The 19,731-nt window shown below is 41.4% G+C and overlaps 1 protein-coding gene across 2 annotated transcripts in view; it reads right to left on the bottom strand.

Moving 5' to 3' along the window:
* AGBL1 (AGBL carboxypeptidase 1) overlaps positions 1 to 19,731 on the bottom strand; it is a 266,994-nt gene that overhangs the window by 181,756 nt on the left and 65,507 nt on the right. The window contains exons 12-17 of one of the 2 annotated variants that reach the window (XM_059482534.1): positions 19,421 to 19,504; positions 18,305 to 18,394; positions 17,845 to 17,993; positions 14,143 to 14,230; positions 7,976 to 8,126; positions 4,864 to 5,017 (exon numbers count right to left, since the gene is read on the bottom strand). In XM_059482534.1, the coding sequence (XP_059338517.1) occupies positions 4,864 to 5,017; positions 7,976 to 8,126; positions 14,143 to 14,230; positions 17,845 to 17,993; positions 18,305 to 18,394; positions 19,421 to 19,504 (716 nt within the window). The remainder of the gene's footprint in view (positions 1 to 4,863; positions 5,018 to 7,975; positions 8,127 to 14,142; positions 14,231 to 17,844; positions 17,994 to 18,304; positions 18,395 to 19,420; positions 19,505 to 19,731) is intronic. The other variant, XM_059482535.1, reaches the window with a different exon arrangement.

Below are 19,731 nucleotides of genomic sequence, written 5' to 3'. Positions count from 1 at the left end.
GATAAGCAGGTGTCATTATCTCTTTTTGACAGTATTCATAATGGTTTCCTCAGCCATGCATAAAGAGGACATATGATGACAGAAGAGCAAATCAAAATGACAGCTATTACAGATATAAATGCATTTTCTAGTGTCATTTTTGTTTAATTTCCCTCACCTCTGCTGCTAATTATCTAGGACAATTTGGGTTAACTTTAAACCACAAAATTCAGATCTATAATGCTACCCACGGCTAAAAGAATACTCATTAGGTGTGTTGACTCTGGAACACACATAACACACTGAATAATCACTATTATTAATGGGGATGACAACAGTACAACCAGCCATGAAGAGAGTTGTGCAATTCCTTTGGGGCTGTTTGAGTCATTACTCTGTGTTAGCACTAACCAGAATGGCACCTACACTACATCACCTCCCAGAGGTGTCCTGCCCCTTCCCTCCTCTGACCAAAGGGGAGAGCAAATCCACCCCAACTCAGGTTACAGCCAGGAAACACCTCCTGAAAAAACACTAACAGAGCAATGTAGAGTGTACACTGTTCTCTTCTGACCAAACATTTTGCTTTTGGTGGTTTAAATTCCACCACTCTGTTAACATTAGCAATATATCAGTGTCCTTTATTTCTTAACAAGAATACAATTTTATCATTGCCTGTGTGTCAGTGTTTAGATATTTTCCTTACACTTCTTTGAAGAGTTAATCTGTCCATTTGCTCTGTCACAACAGTATCCTACTGCTTTCAGGGTCTACTCAGCTGTCTGCCAGGGAGTTTAGTGGAGTTACACACTGCACACAGGCATAAATAATACTGTGAATTAAGAGTTTGCAAACTATTACTGAGTACACATACATGCTGCTAACACTGCCTTCACTGGGCTCTGTGAATGTGGCAAACAAGAAAATCAGAGCTCTGCAAACACCTATTAATTCATCAAGCAAGGAGCTGGCACCAAGATTTGGAAGCTTTTTGTTTCTGCATTCATTTGAGAATGCTCTGAAAGACATTGAGAATTGCTCTCCCTTCAAAAGTCACTTTAACTCTCATCAGGCAGACCTAACATAGCCAGAAATAAAGTCAGAATAATTTTACATTTATCACAAGACCATGGAGGATATTGCACTTAGAAAGGGTATTAAAGATATTTCTGCTAGCTGGATGCTGAGTCTTCTCCATCTGATGGCAGGAAGGGCAAGTTTAAAGTTAAAAAGCAACCACAAAAAACAAAATAGACCCTCTCAGTCTCTATTTGTTCAAGTCTATGGAGCTGCAAAGCCCAGCAAGGACCACTGACCAGCCCAGGTACCTACAGGCATGGATCAAGTCTGAGTGGAGGTTGTGTGATTGTAACTGAGTGGTTGCATGAATAAGAGAAAAAGCACAGGAAGCCAAAGAGTTCTCACCTCACTTCTTTCTGTCTTCATATCAATTTCAGAACTGAACATTTAATAAAAATTATTCAGTGCACCACCATCATGTAAAGGGCAGATATAAAGAGTGGAAGGGGAAAGGAGCCTAAAGTGAATATCAAAGCCTCACACAAACAAGGCATAATGAAAGAGAGAAGTAGCCCATTTTTCTTCCCTGCAGCATGGCTTGTGCTTCCTATTAACAAGGTGCACGTTAATAAATTTAACTCAGACAAATTTAACCATCCTAGGACCACATTAATCAAAAGCCTGACAAGAGCAATCTGAAAGAGTTGAGGAAGGGAAGCAAAGCACAGCTGACACAGAGGATGCCGTGCCCTCACTCTCCCTGAGCACTTCCAATACAAAATATTTCCATTGCACTCCTACCAGGCAGATCCTGCTCTCTTTCCAGTGCTCCTCATCCACCCTGTGCCTCTTTATCTGATGTTTCATTATCCATACGTGTCTATACTTGAGAAAGATTTAGACTTTTTCAGTATGATCCATGTGCAGGAACTACAAAGTCCTGGTGAGACTTGTGCCACTGGCATTGCTGAGAAGAAACTCTCAAGGTACACATGTAACAAAGGCAACATAAGTTTGATAGGAAATCAAAATTACTATAGCTCATGAAAACTGTGCATTGGCCTGATCCAGAAGCAAAAGCAAGAGCTGTTCATTTTTATTCATTATCTATGTGCCAAGTTCCCCAGTGCTGGAGCTCCACATTCCTTCTCAAGCTGAAATACCCATGGAGACTGTACATAGCCATGGGATTTATTGCAGGGAAATCCTCCACCCTTTGGTCTCTTCATATTTAGCTCTAAGTTGTTGCTCTTGAGTTATGTTTTTAGCATGGAAAACATTGACAAACAGGTCCTTCCATCAGCCAAAACACTTCACAGAAAGATGGGTATGTCATACAAAATGAGGAAACTGAGAAGTAACTGCTGATCAAAGCAACACAAAGCAGCACAAATTAGACTAAGTGCATCCCCAAAAGCCATAATTATCCAAGCTACTCAAACAAAATAAGCACATACATGATTATTCAGATTTGCCCACAGGCATCCCCACAGCATAAAACATGGTGTGCTGCCTTGCTGTTCTTTCACTTGATAAAACAATAAATATTTTCATCACTTAAGAGTATTGGTGTTTACTTTTTCAGTCTTGAAAACTTGAGTGAAACTGCGTTGCCTTGACAATGTCTTTCCTCCTGAAAAACTTCTCTTTCAGTTGGACAACTGGGGTTTCTTCATGTTCTGTTTTGATTTCCATGGGCTCATGGATAGGAAGTCTGCAATCTTTTTTGTTTTGCAAGGCTTCAGAGGAAGGGTTTAGTGGCACATGATTTTCATGGCATTTCAGGGAGAGCTACAAGCTCCCACTGGCTTCAGGTACTACCACAAGGCATGAGATATTTATTTCTATTGAAAATAAAGAGGACTTAAGCCACATCATTGGGATTTGAACCTAGGTGCAGTATATTAAATAGACTGAAACATTTGGAAAAAGAATCTGTCCAAATTATTCATTGATGCCTTATGAATCTTTCAGCAAACCTGGGCTGAATAAGCAAGCCAAGCCTTGTCTATGCAGACAGGTTAACAGCCTTTGAAAACCTGCCAGGCTCTCTTCTAACACTGCAAGAAGGAATCTAATATACTCTGAGAAGACAGTGCTACAGGAAAATGGCCTTGCCTTCCAACATGGTCACATTTATATCTCAACACTTTCTTGATGTTTTTTTCCTTTTTTTGCTTTCCTACCACAAAACACTCCTTTCAGAAAGTCCTTTCAAAACTAAAAGAGCAAAAGTCCAGTGTTTAGGATATTAACTCCTCATGTGACTGACTCACTACAAGCCCTTGCTTAGATAAACCCAAATGTTAGCTCAGTTTTTGCTTTGTACCACCATTGGAAAGGGCTTCTCACTTGGGCAGAAAATCTTGTTCACTGCATGCCTCTTCCAGATGGCTCCAATCCTCAAATAAAATATTCCAATTTACTCTCAGGTGCCCCCTTGAGACCTTCAGCCATGAGGTGTCAGCAAATAACACCTGACCAGGTGATCACTGCCGTGTGCCAAAGGCTGCTTTAGGTAACCAACCCACCCCTCCCCAACTCCCACCCACTGGTTTTCTGTGTCATCATTATCATGGAAAAAAAGGGCTTAAGGGCAGGAATTCTCTCTTCAAGCCAGGCATGGACAGCCCCAATTAAAGCTGTGCATGTAGATTATAAACTCTCCATGTAGCCTGGCTATTTTGCTTTAGTATTTCAACCAAGAAAAGCGTGTTCATGATACAAATTTGCTAATCCAAGGTAAAAGCTGAATTCACAATCAAGTTATTACAGTAAAAAGGTAAGAGCTGTGGATGATTACACTGTAATGTCAGCATAGCTGCAGTCACTCTGCTCTAAAACTGGACCAAAAAGGTAGCAATAACTTTCACCAACTCATATTTCAGCTCCCTTTTAGTTTAGAAGAAATCTGCAATGAGAACTGTGGTTCATGTCACAGAATCCCTTTGGAATCTTCTAGCCTAGTACTTAAGTGAGGCAATGAAAAGTATTCAGCTAACATCTAAAAAGATTTTAAGATTTTAAATATCCACAAGCCTCAAAGGTCTCAACCTGTGTTATGTTTGAAGAGATAAAAAAAAAATAATAAATCACTGTACACCTTGTTTCTACTTTTAGAACAAAAAAATCAACCTACATATAAATAGTTAATGATTTGGGCTCTAAAATCAAAGCTAACCTAATGCAATGCTAATCAAAATCTTAACACTTGCTGTTGAGTTACAGAAACATGCAAATCTTAATCTTGTTCATCACAGCCACTGAAGGTCTAAATCTTTGGCTCTCACAATGAGAAATAATCAGCTCTAGATATAAAATGGCAATTATAATATTTACTATTAAACAGAACATAATCAGTATGGTCTCAGACAGAATGCAAAGAGATATATTGTGTCCAGATGGATGTACTGGGCACACTGCAGGAACTGGAATCTCACCAGAAGACTTCAATTGCTGGTCCAGCTTGGAATGAGTTATCTTGGTTTTACTTTTTCTTAATTTAAGACTTCAAAATACATAAAAATTTTAGTTGAAAACATAAAATGTTTTTAAAATCTTGTTGAATTAGCTATTTCACAGTTTTTTTTGCTCTAGGAAATATTTTATTTTGAACTTTTCAAATGTTTGACATCATTGAAGAGAAATTAGAAGTACAAAATGGTATCAGTTCTCCTCCCTCTTCAATGCAAACCTGTAATTTTTAAAGAGCATCACAATTGGCTATTCCTCATATTTATATCCCTTTTTCCAAAATGAGAAAGACAAGAAAATCAGCATGCTCCCAAAAGAGGTTGTTATTGTCACTGCTGACATGAGCACAATTCACCAGCATCTTTTTTAATGCTTCATTGGGCTACTTACAGAACTGCTCCAGGTCATCTCTGTTTTTAGACTCAGGCATGGCAGTGATTGTGAGCAGGGGGCATGGATTTCCTCCCAGAGTCTGGCAGAGTGTCTGCTGCCTCCAGTAAACCTTCCTAGGGTTCCTATTTTGTTCCAGGATATCAAGATGGGACTGAAAAAGAAGCAAGGAGGCAGATTTATAAAGGAGTTCACAGTCTATAAAACCTGATTTTATTCCAGTAGCTGTATATTATTTTTGATACTAATTTCATATCTTGCTAACTTCCCAGCTGCTCTCTTTTGCCAGTTAATATCAGCACCTTTTACATCCCACAAATATGCACAAGCCATTCACAATGCATCCCAGTTCACTGAAGCTGCACAGAATATTTATTCTTATATCATTATCTACTTGAGGAAGTCCCTTTTTATTGAAGAGAGGTTGGACCAAATGACCTTTAAATGTCCCTTCCAGCCCAAACTATCCTGTAATTTTGCCTGAACAGTTCCTAGGTGCTTTTGTTAGCATAATGCAATTTCTATGCATGCATGAAATCCAAAAGAGAAGCATTTACTCTTTATATTTTAATAAGGGTTTTGTAGAAATGTGAGAAAACTCACCACTTTTGAACATTTACAGAATTGATTGCCTAGCTGTCAAGCACATGCCAGTGAAACTCAGTGACAAATCCATATCAGAGGCAGCCAAAAAGTTTCTATCGAAACAACATTTTGTACAATCAGTAGTGGGAAATTTGAAGAGTGCCTTTCCAAGAAGTTATTTAAAAAAGGGAGATTTTTCTCCTCACCCTCCCCCCCCCAAAGTTTATGACAGCTCTAAATAATTCTAAAGACCAACAGCTTCTTGAGAAATTTGAGGAAAAGAACTGGCAGCTGAGAAGAAAGAGTTTTTGGAACAAATTCCGATCGGCTCATTAGACACGGAGCCACTTGTCACCCACACAGCAGATGCAGTGCGGCTCTGTTTGTCTGTCTGTCTGCAGTGCAGCTGAGGAGGGTCAGCTCTGCCCCTGTGGGCTGGTGCTGAGTGCTGGGCAACACCAGTTGTCCCCCAGTTGGTGGGAATAGGTGCAGTGAGCACACTTGTGCTAACAATAATTAAGACATTTCATTTCACTCAGCGACCCTCGCAGGGTGAGGGTTTGTCCCTAGGAGTCAGGGTTCAATTTTAATCTACGTTTATGGGACACCACGTTCCTGTTTTATCAATTCTTGGAGCTCACCATGTTTCCGACTGCTTTCTCAGCATTCAAATAGAGCCATGTAAACGCAGAACTGAAATTTGTAGTTAGCTATGTTATAAAACAATTAAAATACTGCTCTATAAAGTAAATTCAATTATTAAATGCATTTTACAGTCTCACGTAGATACTGAGAACTCAATATCATCATTTACTTATGTTCCCGGTACCCAGTGAAATTTAATTGGATATAGCTACCACAGAGATTTAGGCTAGATATCAAAACAATTAATACTGTGATGTAAAAATAGATAAATTACTGTTCATAAAAGAAATGTAATTACTAATGGACAAGAAGTAATGAACTGCAGAGTGCATCCAGTTCAAATAGCATTCTGTAATATTTCCTGCAAATATTCCTATAACCATTAAATATATATGATATTTAAAAACATTTTCAAATTACGAACTCTATATACAAGTTTATCTTCTTCCCCAAAGCACTATGTCTTTAATTGAGCCCTTGGGTTCATAACAGTTTTAATTTATTATTGATATGTAAAACCAACACATTTCACCAGTGGACAAATACTTTAAAATGCAATCTACTGATGCACAAACCTGATTTAGTTTATTTACTGTAGAAATAAAAGTAAAATGAAGATGTGTATAGTGCATCACTTGACATTTTAAATTAGTCCAAGCAAAAAAGCCTTTCAGAATTATTAGAAGTAGTGATTTTGCTTTAGTTAGAGCTGGACATAATCTATCAGCCTTTTCCACCCATAATTCCCATTTACCAAACTTTATGGTCCTTATTGTGTCCAAGTTCATTTAAACTTTTCCTGGGGCAAAATTCCCTTTAACTTCAATGAGCATTTTATTTGAAGAGAAAGTGAAATACTTAAAGACCTGGTCCTGGAAGCCCAGGAATAACATCTTTTTCATCTCTAGTCTATTCATTGAGGAGCAGGTGAGATATTCAGTCATTCCCAGAGCACACAAACTCTCCAAGTCTCTCTTGCTTTGTGCCAGCAAAAGATAGAAATCAATAACAGTAAAATAATGATGAAGCACTGCATTTATGTGAAATGTGTGGTGGTGAATAAGCCAAACCAATTCTTCAGTATTGCATCTCTTTTTTACCCTGCAGACTGTAGATATTTGTGCCTTCAGGGCTAAAGGTCAGACCCCACCACTGGAGAATACACTTCCCCATGGAACTTTAGGAAAAACTGGTGAGGAACTTTAGGAGCAACTGGTGAGGAACTGATGAGAAGTAAGCTGACAGACATATTTTGGACTGAAGGCTGGACTGGCCTTCCCCCAGATATTGGAAGCAGTTTCTTTGAATGTGTGTAATGGGATGCAAAACAGTTGACAAGAGGCTTTCTTGAGTGGGAATCAATCCAAGCCCCACTCTGCTGGTGACAGGCAGCACAGTGAGTCCTGGGGGAGGACACTGTCCCCTGGGAAGCACAGCCTCCAAAATCTGCTTATGGCAAACTGATGTCATTATAAAAAACACAGTGACCTCAAACTCCACCAGCCCACACCAGCACGTATTGCCCAAAATGTGTTGACAATGGAAACTGAAGTGAGAAGGGAGGGAAACTGATTTACTGGAACTGTGTGGTTTCATTTGCAGTAGCATTATTCTCATCTTTAGCATCAAAGCAAAGCTACTCCCAGAACTATTCATTTCTCTTCTTTCATGCTATCTCCCCAACATCAGTTATAGAGGAAGCACATTGGATGCATTTCCCAGAAAATTCCCTTACCATCCACCCCTTTTCACAGAAGAGGCTGTGGAAAACAAACCTGTGCCCAGCAAAAAAACTTGGTACAACTCAAAAATAAAATTTATGCTGCGGAGTTGTATTCTTTTAGTTTCTGTACTGACAGCACTGGTGGGAGTGCCACATTACCATCATGGTAGAGTAGGTGTAGGGGTAGTGGTAGGCCAGGTAGCAGACATCATCTTTGTGAGGGAACTTGATGCTGAAGGTGAGGGTGTAGTAGAACCTTCTTCTCACACCTCCTCCTCCTGCAGCTGCACTCCTGCAGCGGTAATGGTTTCTGCAAGGAGAGAAAGAAGAGGAAAGTAAATGCTTTTCACTTCTAGATATGCATTTGAAGCAGCCATGGGGAAAATAAGCACTCAGAGAAGCATCCACACAACAGGACACAAAGCCCAGCAGGGAGCTGGGAGGCAGAGCTGCACGTGGAAGTGCAGGGCACTGCCACTCACGTGCTGCTGAGGGATGGGAGCATTCTCCTTGGCAAATAAAATCCATTAATGCTTCACTTTGTTAAGATGCAAATAAAGAAGCAGTCAGCTAATAGTAGCTCATATAGCAGAGTCCAGACATATTTAAACTATGCATTCAGCTAAAATTGCTGTATTTCTTCAGATATCCACATTATCTTGCTCAGAGAAGCAGGTTCCTATTCACAGCCCTGAACAATGCCATAAGAAAATACTCTGCAAAAAGCCTGGAAATTTAGAAAATATGAATACCCTACCAAACCAACTATTCAGCTCCACCACAGGAAAAAAAAATGATATTTCAGGAATAAAAACAAATAATAAATAGGACATGCATAAATATGTTTCAAATGCCATCAAAGGCTGAGAAGAACGAACAGAGTGGGTTTGGGTAGAGACTGGGCATGAAAGAGAAGCGACTTCATGCAGATTTTCCAGTTGTGACCAACCCAAAAATTCTTCTTTGCAACCTTCTTTTTTTGAAGATTTGACCCTCTCCCTCTCAGGCAACAGTGAGGACTAGCTGCTCCATAGAAAATGGGGAGCTGAGCTTGACATGGAAGCCAGAGGAGCAGGGAACTCTTGAGGCAGGGTCATCTCCCACAGCTCCTTATCAGGGCAGGCTTGGGACCGCAGAGGAGCTCAACCACAAATTCAGATCATCAGACAGGGTTGTGGTGGTGAGGCAGGTCTGGGACCATCCATCAGGTCCCTTCATGGGTCAGGACCCAGATCAGGACATGCAGCAAAGCAGGGACACAGCAGTGACTGAGCTGGAGCCTCGCCACAGCAGAGCTCTGGGTGAGGCTGGTCAGCACGGACAGGGCCTAAGAGAGCACACAAATCCCTGACACTGCCTTCAGTAAAACTGCAAATCTCCTAACGCGCTCCTCAGTCTAGTGTCAGGGGCTGATCTCTTGCTGACTTACTCTGATGAAGAGATGACTTCAGGCTGAGCAGGGAAGTTTTCTTTCAGCAGAGATGAAGTGACAAATCATGCACTTTAGGAAGAAGCCTCAGAGCAAATTGCATCCATAAGTACATTTCAAACAATATTTTTCCCACATTGCACCAATTATGCTGTTGCCAAACCTTCTGATTTTGAAGGACTGTGAGGTTTCTTTGACAAATGTTATCATCAATGTTGCATTAAAATGCAAAATAGAAGAGGCAACCAAAAGACGCAATTTCAACTCCTGAATTTTACAATACTAGTTTATTTTGTTGCTGTTCATTTTTATTCAAAGGGGTGGAGAGAAAAGATAATTACTCTTGTCAAATTCTCCAAAATAATCAGCTCTTTTTCATAAGGGAGAGACAATACAATGCTGCTGGGTTTTCACTTGAATTCAATAGTTAGGAACATGTGGGGTGAGTGATACCAACTGGATCAATAGATAGTGCAGGAACACTGAGTCACAGTGGCAACCTGAAAAGGCTATGATTTTATTCTCAGTTGAACCCTTTACCCCAACATTTCTTTTGAAAATAAAGCACCTTAATATTGGACAAAGACTAAAAGAGAAAAAAAAATCCAATAAACCCACAAATGTAGAAACATGAACTTAGCATTTATATATGTATTTCACTGGACCAAGGGTTAAAGTCTGGTGTCTTTTTGAAGTCAGAATAATGACATTTAATATAATTCCTGTTAATTTTGACAATGAAGGATAATTAAGAACCATTTCCTGCATGATGCAGAAGGAAAATGCTCACCTTCATAGCCTCTATTATACTTGAGGCCACTTGGAAGGTTAGATCAACTTATTCATAAAGTGTGGTCACAAAAGTGCTGAATTCTTCCAATTCCTCCCCTCCAAGGTGACACTTGTAGTTAGAGGTGTGGGAGGAAGCAGGTCTTGGCAGGCAGATACTGCCTGAATATCTGACCTAGACATTATTCCCACCTGTCCCTAACAGTCCTGAGTAAAGGCTTCTCCCTCTGTAGTCTGTAATTCTGCAGACAAGTGTCCTCTCCTACCTCAAACAGCCACTTTAACCCAGGGGTTTTGCAGCAAGAGACACCTCTGGCCTTGATGCCACACTGATAGCTCAGTATTGTTCACTCCTGCCTGCTCAGACACGATGCGCAGGGCAGGGATGCTCTCACAGCACTGCTCAGCAGCACATTTCACCCTTGTCCCCAGTATATCTGCTGTTCCACCCAACTACCCACCCAGAAAAGACATTTCCAGACTTTTGAATCACTTGTTGACACCTGCTTCAATCCATAGCAAGCTATCTGGCAGTAACAGCAAGCTTACAGGTGGCTTTGGCTTCAGTATTCTTCAGTCTTGCACTGAAAAGAAAAGCCCCTGTGTGTAAGCAGTGTAAATGATCATGTACTTTTGCTGTATATAATCTGGTCTCCTCACAATCCATTATACAAAGCAGTATAGCTCTGAATATTTTTGAAAGAAACCTAAAAAAATAACATTTTCCCCTGTGCCTCCCTCTCCTCCTACTGCTGTCAAGCCAAAATAACTCTATTGCTTTCTTTCTCTTCCACCAGATTGATGCCTTTTAGTTCCTCACCACTTTTTCATCACAACACCCTACAATATCAGCATGGAGCCTAAAGTAACAAGCAAGGAAAAGAAAAGGAAAGGAATAAAGGACTCTGGCAACATCTGGTCCCCACTAACTTATTTGTCTTCTCTTTCAAAAACATGTTGAAAGTCTCTCACACTTTATAGAAGCCAACACACTGGTTATTGGAGAGAAAAAAAGAGACCCGAGTGTAGTTTTCTCAATCAACATGTAAGCTGTATCTACTGTGCCTTTCAGTCACTTTATAGTAGTGAAATCACTTTGTTTGCTGCTCTCCTTCAGAAAAAAATGCACAAGTATTGTATTTCCAGCACAGCAGTGATGAAGAGCTAATTAATAATAATTATAATACTACTTATCTCTTACTCTGCAAGATAAGTTTTTGAGCTTAAAAAAAAATCTTTGCAAACACTATCTGATTAAAACATGCTTCCCCATTTATCTATTCCATTCTTTGGGTGGCAGATAAGTAACTCTAATTTTCCACCCTTTGTAAGGGGGGAAACAGACAGGTGAAGCAGCCTGGACAAAGATGCAGGCAGGAAAGGAGCTGGGCTGTAATTCAAAAGCACCAACCAAGTCATTCAGGAACAATATCTCTTGGACATCTGATCTTTAGGCTTCCTATCTGCAGCATTTAGTACTGTAAAATACTAAATGTATTTTAGTACTAAATGTATTTTAGTACTGTTGGATGATGGAATATGCCATTTTCAGCTTAGACTAAAATCACCAAAGAAAGTATCAATATCCCAGACTTCTGGGCCACTTCAAAACAGAGTTCAAATGGAAAGTAAAATGTTTCTCCCTTCTAATCTGTTGATGTATTTCCTTGGACCAAAATACTCCCCCACCTGGAGTTTGGTGTCCTCATTTTTGATATCTGGACTTCTTTATATCTCTGAGTGTGGTTATTAAGTGCAAGGCACTTTAGTAACATCCTAATCCATACCATAAAAAGCAGTATCCAACAATTTACTGGGCATGGCTGTTATTTTGGGGTCTGCCACATTGGAAAGCAGAAAATGCACAACACAGTTTCCTTTCCAAAGGGCAAATCCATGATAAGGTATTTTTGTTGCCAATATTTCAGGCAGAATCCCAGCTGAAGTAGAATATTCCCATTGTGCCACTGAGGTGTTCAGTCACACTGCAAAGGCCAGGTGCTCTCAGAGAGAGGCTGATGTCTCACCCTCTCACAGACATCATTAGAGCAGAGAAGGACCTGCTAATGTTATGGTGTTTATTTCATCTAATGTGATTATAAAGATGCTGAAAAGAGAAGACCTAATTCTGACATTGTTGTGATCACTAAACAGCCAAGTTTTTAGTGCTGATGTGAGAACAAAACACTCCATGTACCTCATAACTATCTGACCTGGCTACTGTCTGAAAAACCTGGAGGTTAGATAATATGCTTAGAATGAGCCATGAAACCAAAGGCACAAGCACACTGTCACCAATTCAACACTCAGCTGCCATTATTCCTTAAATAATTTGCCAGAAAGGAATATTATTCAGTGCACAAAAGCTGCCACGACAGCTAGAGAATTAGATGATCTTACTGTAACTGCAACTGTTTATCATGGGTGTATCCTGTCACTTCACAGAGAGACAATAAAATAGAGCAGAAGTGTCACTCAGCTATTTTCTGACAAGAGCTCTGCACTAATATTCCCCACAACATAAAAACTCTTGTGAGACCTGTGAGGAAGGAACGCAGTGACACAGCAGTGCCACAACATTCATCTTTATGAGTAAACTACCCCATCCACGGGGAAGATGAATGCCAAAGATCAGCCAAGCTGCTTCACAGAGACATCTCACCAACGAGCTTTTCCTCCCCCAGTCCTTCAGCTCAGAGGTGCCTCTTTTTAAAGGCCTTGCTGTTAAAGGCATGCCTCGATGCCTCTGTATTTTTGAAAGTGTATCACTATTTCCCCATATTTATTTAAAACTCCTGGTAAAAATAATTGGATGAGATTGCCTTCAAAATATGCAGCCCCACCTTAGGATATCCTGAATGGAACTGAAGTGAGCTCTTTCCCCAGAATACTGCCAGTGTGATAGCACTGTAGCAATCCCAACTCGTCTTCTGAGACAAAGCCTGAGCAGCCCCAACTACACTAGTTTCACATTCCCTCCCTCCTATGACTTCTAATGACTGAGAATCTCTTTTATAATCACTGAAAGAAAAGATTAAAGTTTCAGTAGAGGTGAAAATGTATTTATGTGTGGACGCACATTCTTGCGTGTACGAAAATATGCGAGAACCAGGAACACACAGTAAATGGGAGACAACAAGTACTTATCCTAGATGATTATGTTGACATATAATTCAACGTACAGCTAGAAAACACAGAATATTCCAAATCAATAAAACAATTCTCTCATATATTCTGAACAAGAATCTGATTACAGGCTTAATTGCACAATCATGGCTTAATCTTGGAAGTCAGCTGCTGTTTAATCACTGCACAATAGCTGCCTTGCTAATGATATGGGAAGCCACTGCAATGGTATCCAGCATGAAAAGTCTGCCCATACTCAGAGCCAGAGATTACAGGCATGGAAAGGGAAACCACTGAACCACATATGTGAGCTCTTGAGGTAGAAAAGATTAAGGTCAGGTGCATGAAGGTCAGCAAAGAGTACTTGAAACAAAAGAAAATAGCTACTCAAATTGCTGTAGGCAGATGCTAGGCTGAGAGAGGATAATCTGTGATAATGTCCTCCCCTGAAAAAAAAATTCCAAGAGAAATTGGGACAACTTCTGAGGCTCTGGCACACTGCAAAAGCAGCCTGAAACGGGCAACTTGAACAAATATCAGCTCTGAGCTTGTCAGGATTTCTTTACGCTGTTGTATATTTGACCCATTCTTTGGCTCCTCAGCTCCTACATCTCTTACACAAGTCTGAGTATGCAACAGAAAAACAAGGATCCTATCCAGCTCTTCCCTTCCCAGCCTGGGGAAAAAACAACTATTCCACTTCTCCTTTCCTCCTGGACAAGGGAATTCTGCACATTCCCTGGCATCTAATAGCAAATCTCACTCGTGGCTGTTGTCTGAGGGTGGAAGCACACAACACATTGAGCCAGCACCAATTTACAGACATCTGAAATGGGGCACTGGTGGCAAGAGGCTCGTGGCATCAGTGCAGTTAACAGGAGCCAAACAGCAGGGAAAGGAAGGCACAAGTGATGCACCAAAAGGAAGGCACAAATGATGCACCAAAAGGAAAGCACAAATGACCCACCAAAGGTGCACTTACTTGTAGTAGCAGATCTCCTGGCCTGCCCGAGTCCAGCGGGGCCTGCCCTGGAGAGCTTCCATCACAGAGTACATGACCAGCTGCATGCCTACAGAAAAACAGGACAGGTTCAGGTGATGTGACATCCCTGGCTGGAAAACACAGGAGTGGGAAGGAAAAAGCTAAAGAAGAATCATCATTATTTTGTCTGTGCTCTCTCTGCTGATAGTTTATGCACAGTAAATACATTCCCCCAAAGCCCTGTGTGTTGTTCGGAGACAGCAATGTCTGTACAAAAAGTCCCTCCAGAAGAAATGAGCTGAATGGAGTTTATTAAAAAATAAATTATTCTTCTGGCCTTTGCAAACCATTTTGTTTACAAACAGAGGAAGGGAAAGAAAATAATATGAATCAAGGCATCAACAAGATCAGTAATTTGGTTAGTCTAATATTTTATGCTTGGCTGCACTATTATTGAACTCTTAATCCTACCATAGCATCAGAGATCTGTGGTGCATCAGGAACCCTGCCCTCCAAAATCAGCAAGCAAAACTACAAGGTTTTAAACTTACTATTAGTGCTAAATAACACCTAAGCATCATAAATGCTGATAACAATAGCACCCATCTTTATTTTGCATTATCCCAGATGATGACATCTTCCTGACCTCCCAAATATTACCATGCCCTGAGGGGCAAGGCTTTCTCTGATCTGAGTTGCACATCCATTACTCACAGCTCCATGAAGCCAGCCCACCTGCAGGGAGTTTTGGTATCAATTTCCTTGGCTGCACACACCTGCCTGCTCTTTAGGGCAGGGTGAGGATGCTGCCCTCGCCAGCAGAGCTCTCTGCACAGGGGTCCCTGGCCAGGGGCTGCAGGGGAGGCTCCTGTCAGCAGCTCCAGAGGACCCAGCACAGCCACAGCTGAGCCCAGCAATGATGCTGGCACCACTTCTGCGACAGCACATTTAAAAAATGTGCCCCCCCCAAGTATTTTTGCATGTTGATAAGTTGCCCCCTGAGCCTTCTCTTGGCTGTTCTTGTGCTGAGGGGAGGTGATGCTTGAAAATCATTAATACTGATGACACATTTCCATTAACAGCTATTCAGTTCCCTTCTTGCTTAGGGTTTCTCTGTTAAATTCTCCAGCACTGTTGGAGCCCAGAAGTATCATCAGCAATGCCTTTCCAGCTCCCCTTGGGCTGTGCTGTGGGGCAGCACTAATTCACCACAGCCTGGAGCAGCCTCTATAATGATGTTTTCTGAACCAGTGCTGTGAGTTATGTACAAGAGGCAATTCTGTATTTGGTACCAGGACATGGTCACCACAAATTCTGAGAGACACAGCCCTGTCCAGGTGATCAGGGAAGGGATGTGGGGCTCAGCGTCTGCAGGGCTCTTGATATCCTGAATGCCATCTCCTCTCCTGCCCTTCTGAGTCCAAAGGACTCATGTCACAGACATATTTTCATTAAAAATCTTTCCTTAGGATTTTTTCTTCCTGAGAACTTGAGAGGCCTCAGGGACAAAATGGTTATCTGCTGCTGTGGAATGCAACAGGTGCATCTGTGATTGGTCTCATGTGGATGTTTGGAATTAATGGCCAATCACAGTCCAGCTGGCTCTCTCTCTGTCCGAGCCACAAACCTTTGTTGAATCATTCTTTTCTCTTCTTAGCTTAGCTAGCCTTATAAGATGAAACCTTTTCTTCTATTCTTTTGGTGTAGTTTTAATGTAATATATATCTTTGAACAATAAATCAAGCCTTCTGAAATATGGAGTCAGATCTACATCTCTTCCCTCATCCTAAGACCCCTGTGAACACTGTCACAGACTCACACACAAAACTGTCTCAGAGCAATGGCTGCTACTAATCTGCCATCTCATTCTAATGGAAAAAAAATAAAAATCAGTTTTTCCTTTTTACTTCCCCTGTGGAAATGTTCAGTTTTAGAAAACAAACTGAAATCAGGGTTCTGATGAAATCTCCCATGGCAGAGTGAGTTAGTGAAAGAAGGGGAAGGAGAGAGGTGGAGGTTGTGCCTCCTGTCTCGCTCTGCTCCTGGCCACAACTATTTCATTAAAAAATCCTTTCTGCTGATTTGAAAGTCACACAGTGCCATCTAACCAAGAGAAAATGGGAAAAATCAAACCAGACAAGTAACCAGGAGCTGCAAAGAGTTGCCACCCAGGGCACTTTGGCACTACATCACAACTGCAGGCTTTTTGTCTCAGAGTGTGGGCATTAGCCCAGGAAGGTGCAGAGGGAATGTGACAAATAAACAGCATCTCTTACCACTGCTCTGTGCAAATGCTCTGCATGTGCTGGAAGGGGCAGTGAGCCTTGCTCAGCCAAGCCAGAAAAGCTGGAGTTTCACTGCCTGCTCGGAGCAGCAGAAAGAACCCACAGAGGAATTGCTGATAGCCAACCCCACAAACAAGCCATCCAAAAGCAAGCCATGGCTTAGCCTCCCTCCTTAGTCCAGATGGTATTTTCACATTTCTCTTCCAAATATATTATTCATTGCATGCTTGAACATGTGAGTCATGTGCAGTTTCAGGTACACAAAATTAGATTATAAATGCTGACAACAGCCAAACGAGCAGATGACAACCTTCCACCAATAATAGCCAGAATCTCTGGCTACAGGAGTGAAGAGATAGGGGCTACATCAACAATTGCATTGTGGTTTAAAATAGGACATCAACATCCTTCATTTTCAGGCTCCTACCACACAGACCACACTGAATTGTCTGATAATTCGGGTAAGCAGTATAAGATGAGCAAAAACATTCAATTGGGGTCTGTATGAATACTTGAACTTCAGCCCTTTGGGTTAAAGAGTGAATGCCTTTTAATTTATCATGGCACTCACCCAGCCAGTTTCACACACACAAGTGATCCCAGCTCCTCAGGCTGTTTGTTATAGGTACATTGATCCTCAGAGAGTTGTCCTGGTGATGCTAGAGGCTGTAGCCACCGGGCTTCAGAGGAATGCAAAGTCTAATGTTATGAACTTATTAAACATTCTGAGCCAGGTCTTGAGCTGGTGTAAATTAACAGAGCTCCATGGAAACAAACCAAGAAAGAAGAAAACCCCCAGCCCATGCCAGCTAAGAATTCAATCCACAGTCTCCTTGCACAAGAAATAATTTCTTACTAAAATGGGCATTGAAAGATGGGATTTGCCCAGCCTGTTTTTGAACAATTCTGCCTTCCTCCTGAACCTGTCCTGACAGGACAGCAAGGAACAGAATTTTTTATCATCATTAATATTAACAGAAATTTCAGTAGGTCCAAAGATGTCTTACTAGATAAAACCGAAGAATTGTGAATGTTTGTTTGAGGATTATCACATTTATTTAAATCTTAGAAGTACTTTTGAATCCTATGCTGCTCATTCAGTTGCAACAGATTGCCTTTTCCCCCCAGCTCTCCCAACCCTAGTGCCATTCTTCTTCAGTTCTGGTCTATAAACACAACAGTGATGTTTATTTTCCCCAGCAAATCCTCTCCCAGGTCTCAATATTCAGTTTCCTCCTCAGTCCTCCTGAGGATAGACAAAGTCTCCTTGACAAATCTAAAGTGACTTTTTCAGTGGACTTCTGGGCAGACTGAATTTACAGTCTCCCTTATAGACACAGAGAGTCTGAAACCTTTATGGCACTAAAAAGATATTCTTGTGAAGAGAAGGCTGCTCCAGTTCCCCAAAGGCTCATACCATAATTAAACTGGCTGTTGAGCTTCTCACAATTGATGATGTTGAAGCGATAGGGAACCGCCGGCTTCATGTCACGGACCTCGAAGTAGAACCACTGGTGGTGCTGGCTGCTGTTCACATCTGCATTCATAATGAGGTCATACTCAAACCTGTGAAGGAAAATAATAAAAGCAGTGGCCATGAACACCCCCTGTCTGCCACTGAACACGCTGACAGCAGGCTATGCAGTCAAATTGATTGATGCTTTGTAAGCATCACCATCAAACACCATTAAATACTCACAGTATAATAGTCAAAACATTTTGAGCTCTGTTTTCTTAATCATGTTCCTTCTGTGACATCCAAGTGTTAGAAGGCATAACAAGCTCCACATCATTCTAGCCTGCTTCCCTGGCTGACCCTTTGCAGGGCCAGGAGAAGGCCACCATGCCACGCTGGGACACTGTGCAGGGGTACTTACTCACGCACTTGGATCGCCTTCCGAAGGTTTCCCGACTCAAACTTGGAGAAAAATGTCAGACAGCCGGGAGCAGCTGGGCTTGACAGACTGCTGGAAAGCAGAGCAAGGACACCTGTAGCTGATTGCTTCAAAGACAAGCCTTCCCCAGCACCTTCTATATGCTAAAATTTGCTTTAATATTTTTTTAATAAGCAAGACCCTGCAAAGAGAGAGGAGGTGAGCAAATCCATAACCTTCCTATCCAATGCAGCTTTCCTCTACTCTTGCTTAGTAATTCTAAATCATATCTTCCTTTTTCCCAATACTCTCTTTTGTCACTGTTCCTGTTTGCTTTCTTTATTCCAGTTACTTTCCCACTGGACTATTCCTATTATTTAATTAATTGCAGAAGGCCACTTTATACAATTATTCTATATTTACTCCTCCATCTGTAGAGTTTCTTTCTCCAACTGCTTAGAAACCCTTAAATTAATCCTAAGCAACTTCATAACTTTCTCCTACCTCAAACTCTCCCCTCTTTTCTGCTCCAAAGAATGTTCTCCAATTCACCTATCCTTCCTCTGAATGCAATTTCTTTAAATTTGGGACCCTCTCCACTGCCCAGTACTACACCTTCCCACAGACCATAGCTGAGTGCTTAAAGCTTTCACAAGGCCAGATGTTTGAGGGGTGCTTTTGAAGTGCTGTGTGAGTGTCACACTCATGAAACAGGGTACATCTACAGCCTGTGGCACTGGCTGTGCAGACACTCCATGGGAAATTCTGCCACAGGGGGTGGAGAAGCTGGATTTGTCACTACAGTTCTCAGCACTGATCTTCACCTCTGCTCCAAATCACTGCATGCAACGCAGACAGATCCAGGGACAACCCACAGTCCCTTTGATGTATGGATTTTCTTGTTCTGTCTAAAAGTTCTGATGATTTCCTGCTCCAGTGGCTTCCACAACAAATCCTTTCCCTGGAGTCACCTAGAAACAATCTACCCCTCCTGGATATTGTCTCTGTTAGGCCTATACCTCCTGCTACTTTGCCTTTATCAGAGCTGATCAAGTAAACTGAGCTCAGTGACAGCACTGACAGTGCCCCTGGTTGCAGCACTCAATTTAAGGCACCCACCTGGGATCATCTAAATCAAACACAGTTCTTCCTATCACATCCCCCGGCTGGATTAGGCGGCGAACATCATCAAGGACTTTGTCTCTGGGAAAAAGAAAGCAGCAAATCAGAAAATTGTAGTGACAGTGTGAGAAATATTGATATAGAGTATCAATATAGAGAAAGAAGAAATATAGAGAATTTCTTGTAGGAAATTCTTTTTAAGGACTGGAAAGGGCTTCCATGTGGTAATTCCAGGTGAACTTTTTTTTCCCATCGTGAGAACACTTCTGCTCCATCCCCATTACAAGTTGCCTTTTGGGTTAAATGAC

Source organism: Ammospiza nelsoni, chromosome 14 (assembly GCF_027579445.1).
Source record: "Ammospiza nelsoni isolate bAmmNel1 chromosome 14, bAmmNel1.pri, whole genome shotgun sequence".
Lineage (NCBI taxonomy): Eukaryota > Metazoa > Chordata > Aves > Passeriformes > Passerellidae > Ammospiza > Ammospiza nelsoni.
This window is presented reverse-complemented; position numbering and strand designations above follow the sequence as displayed.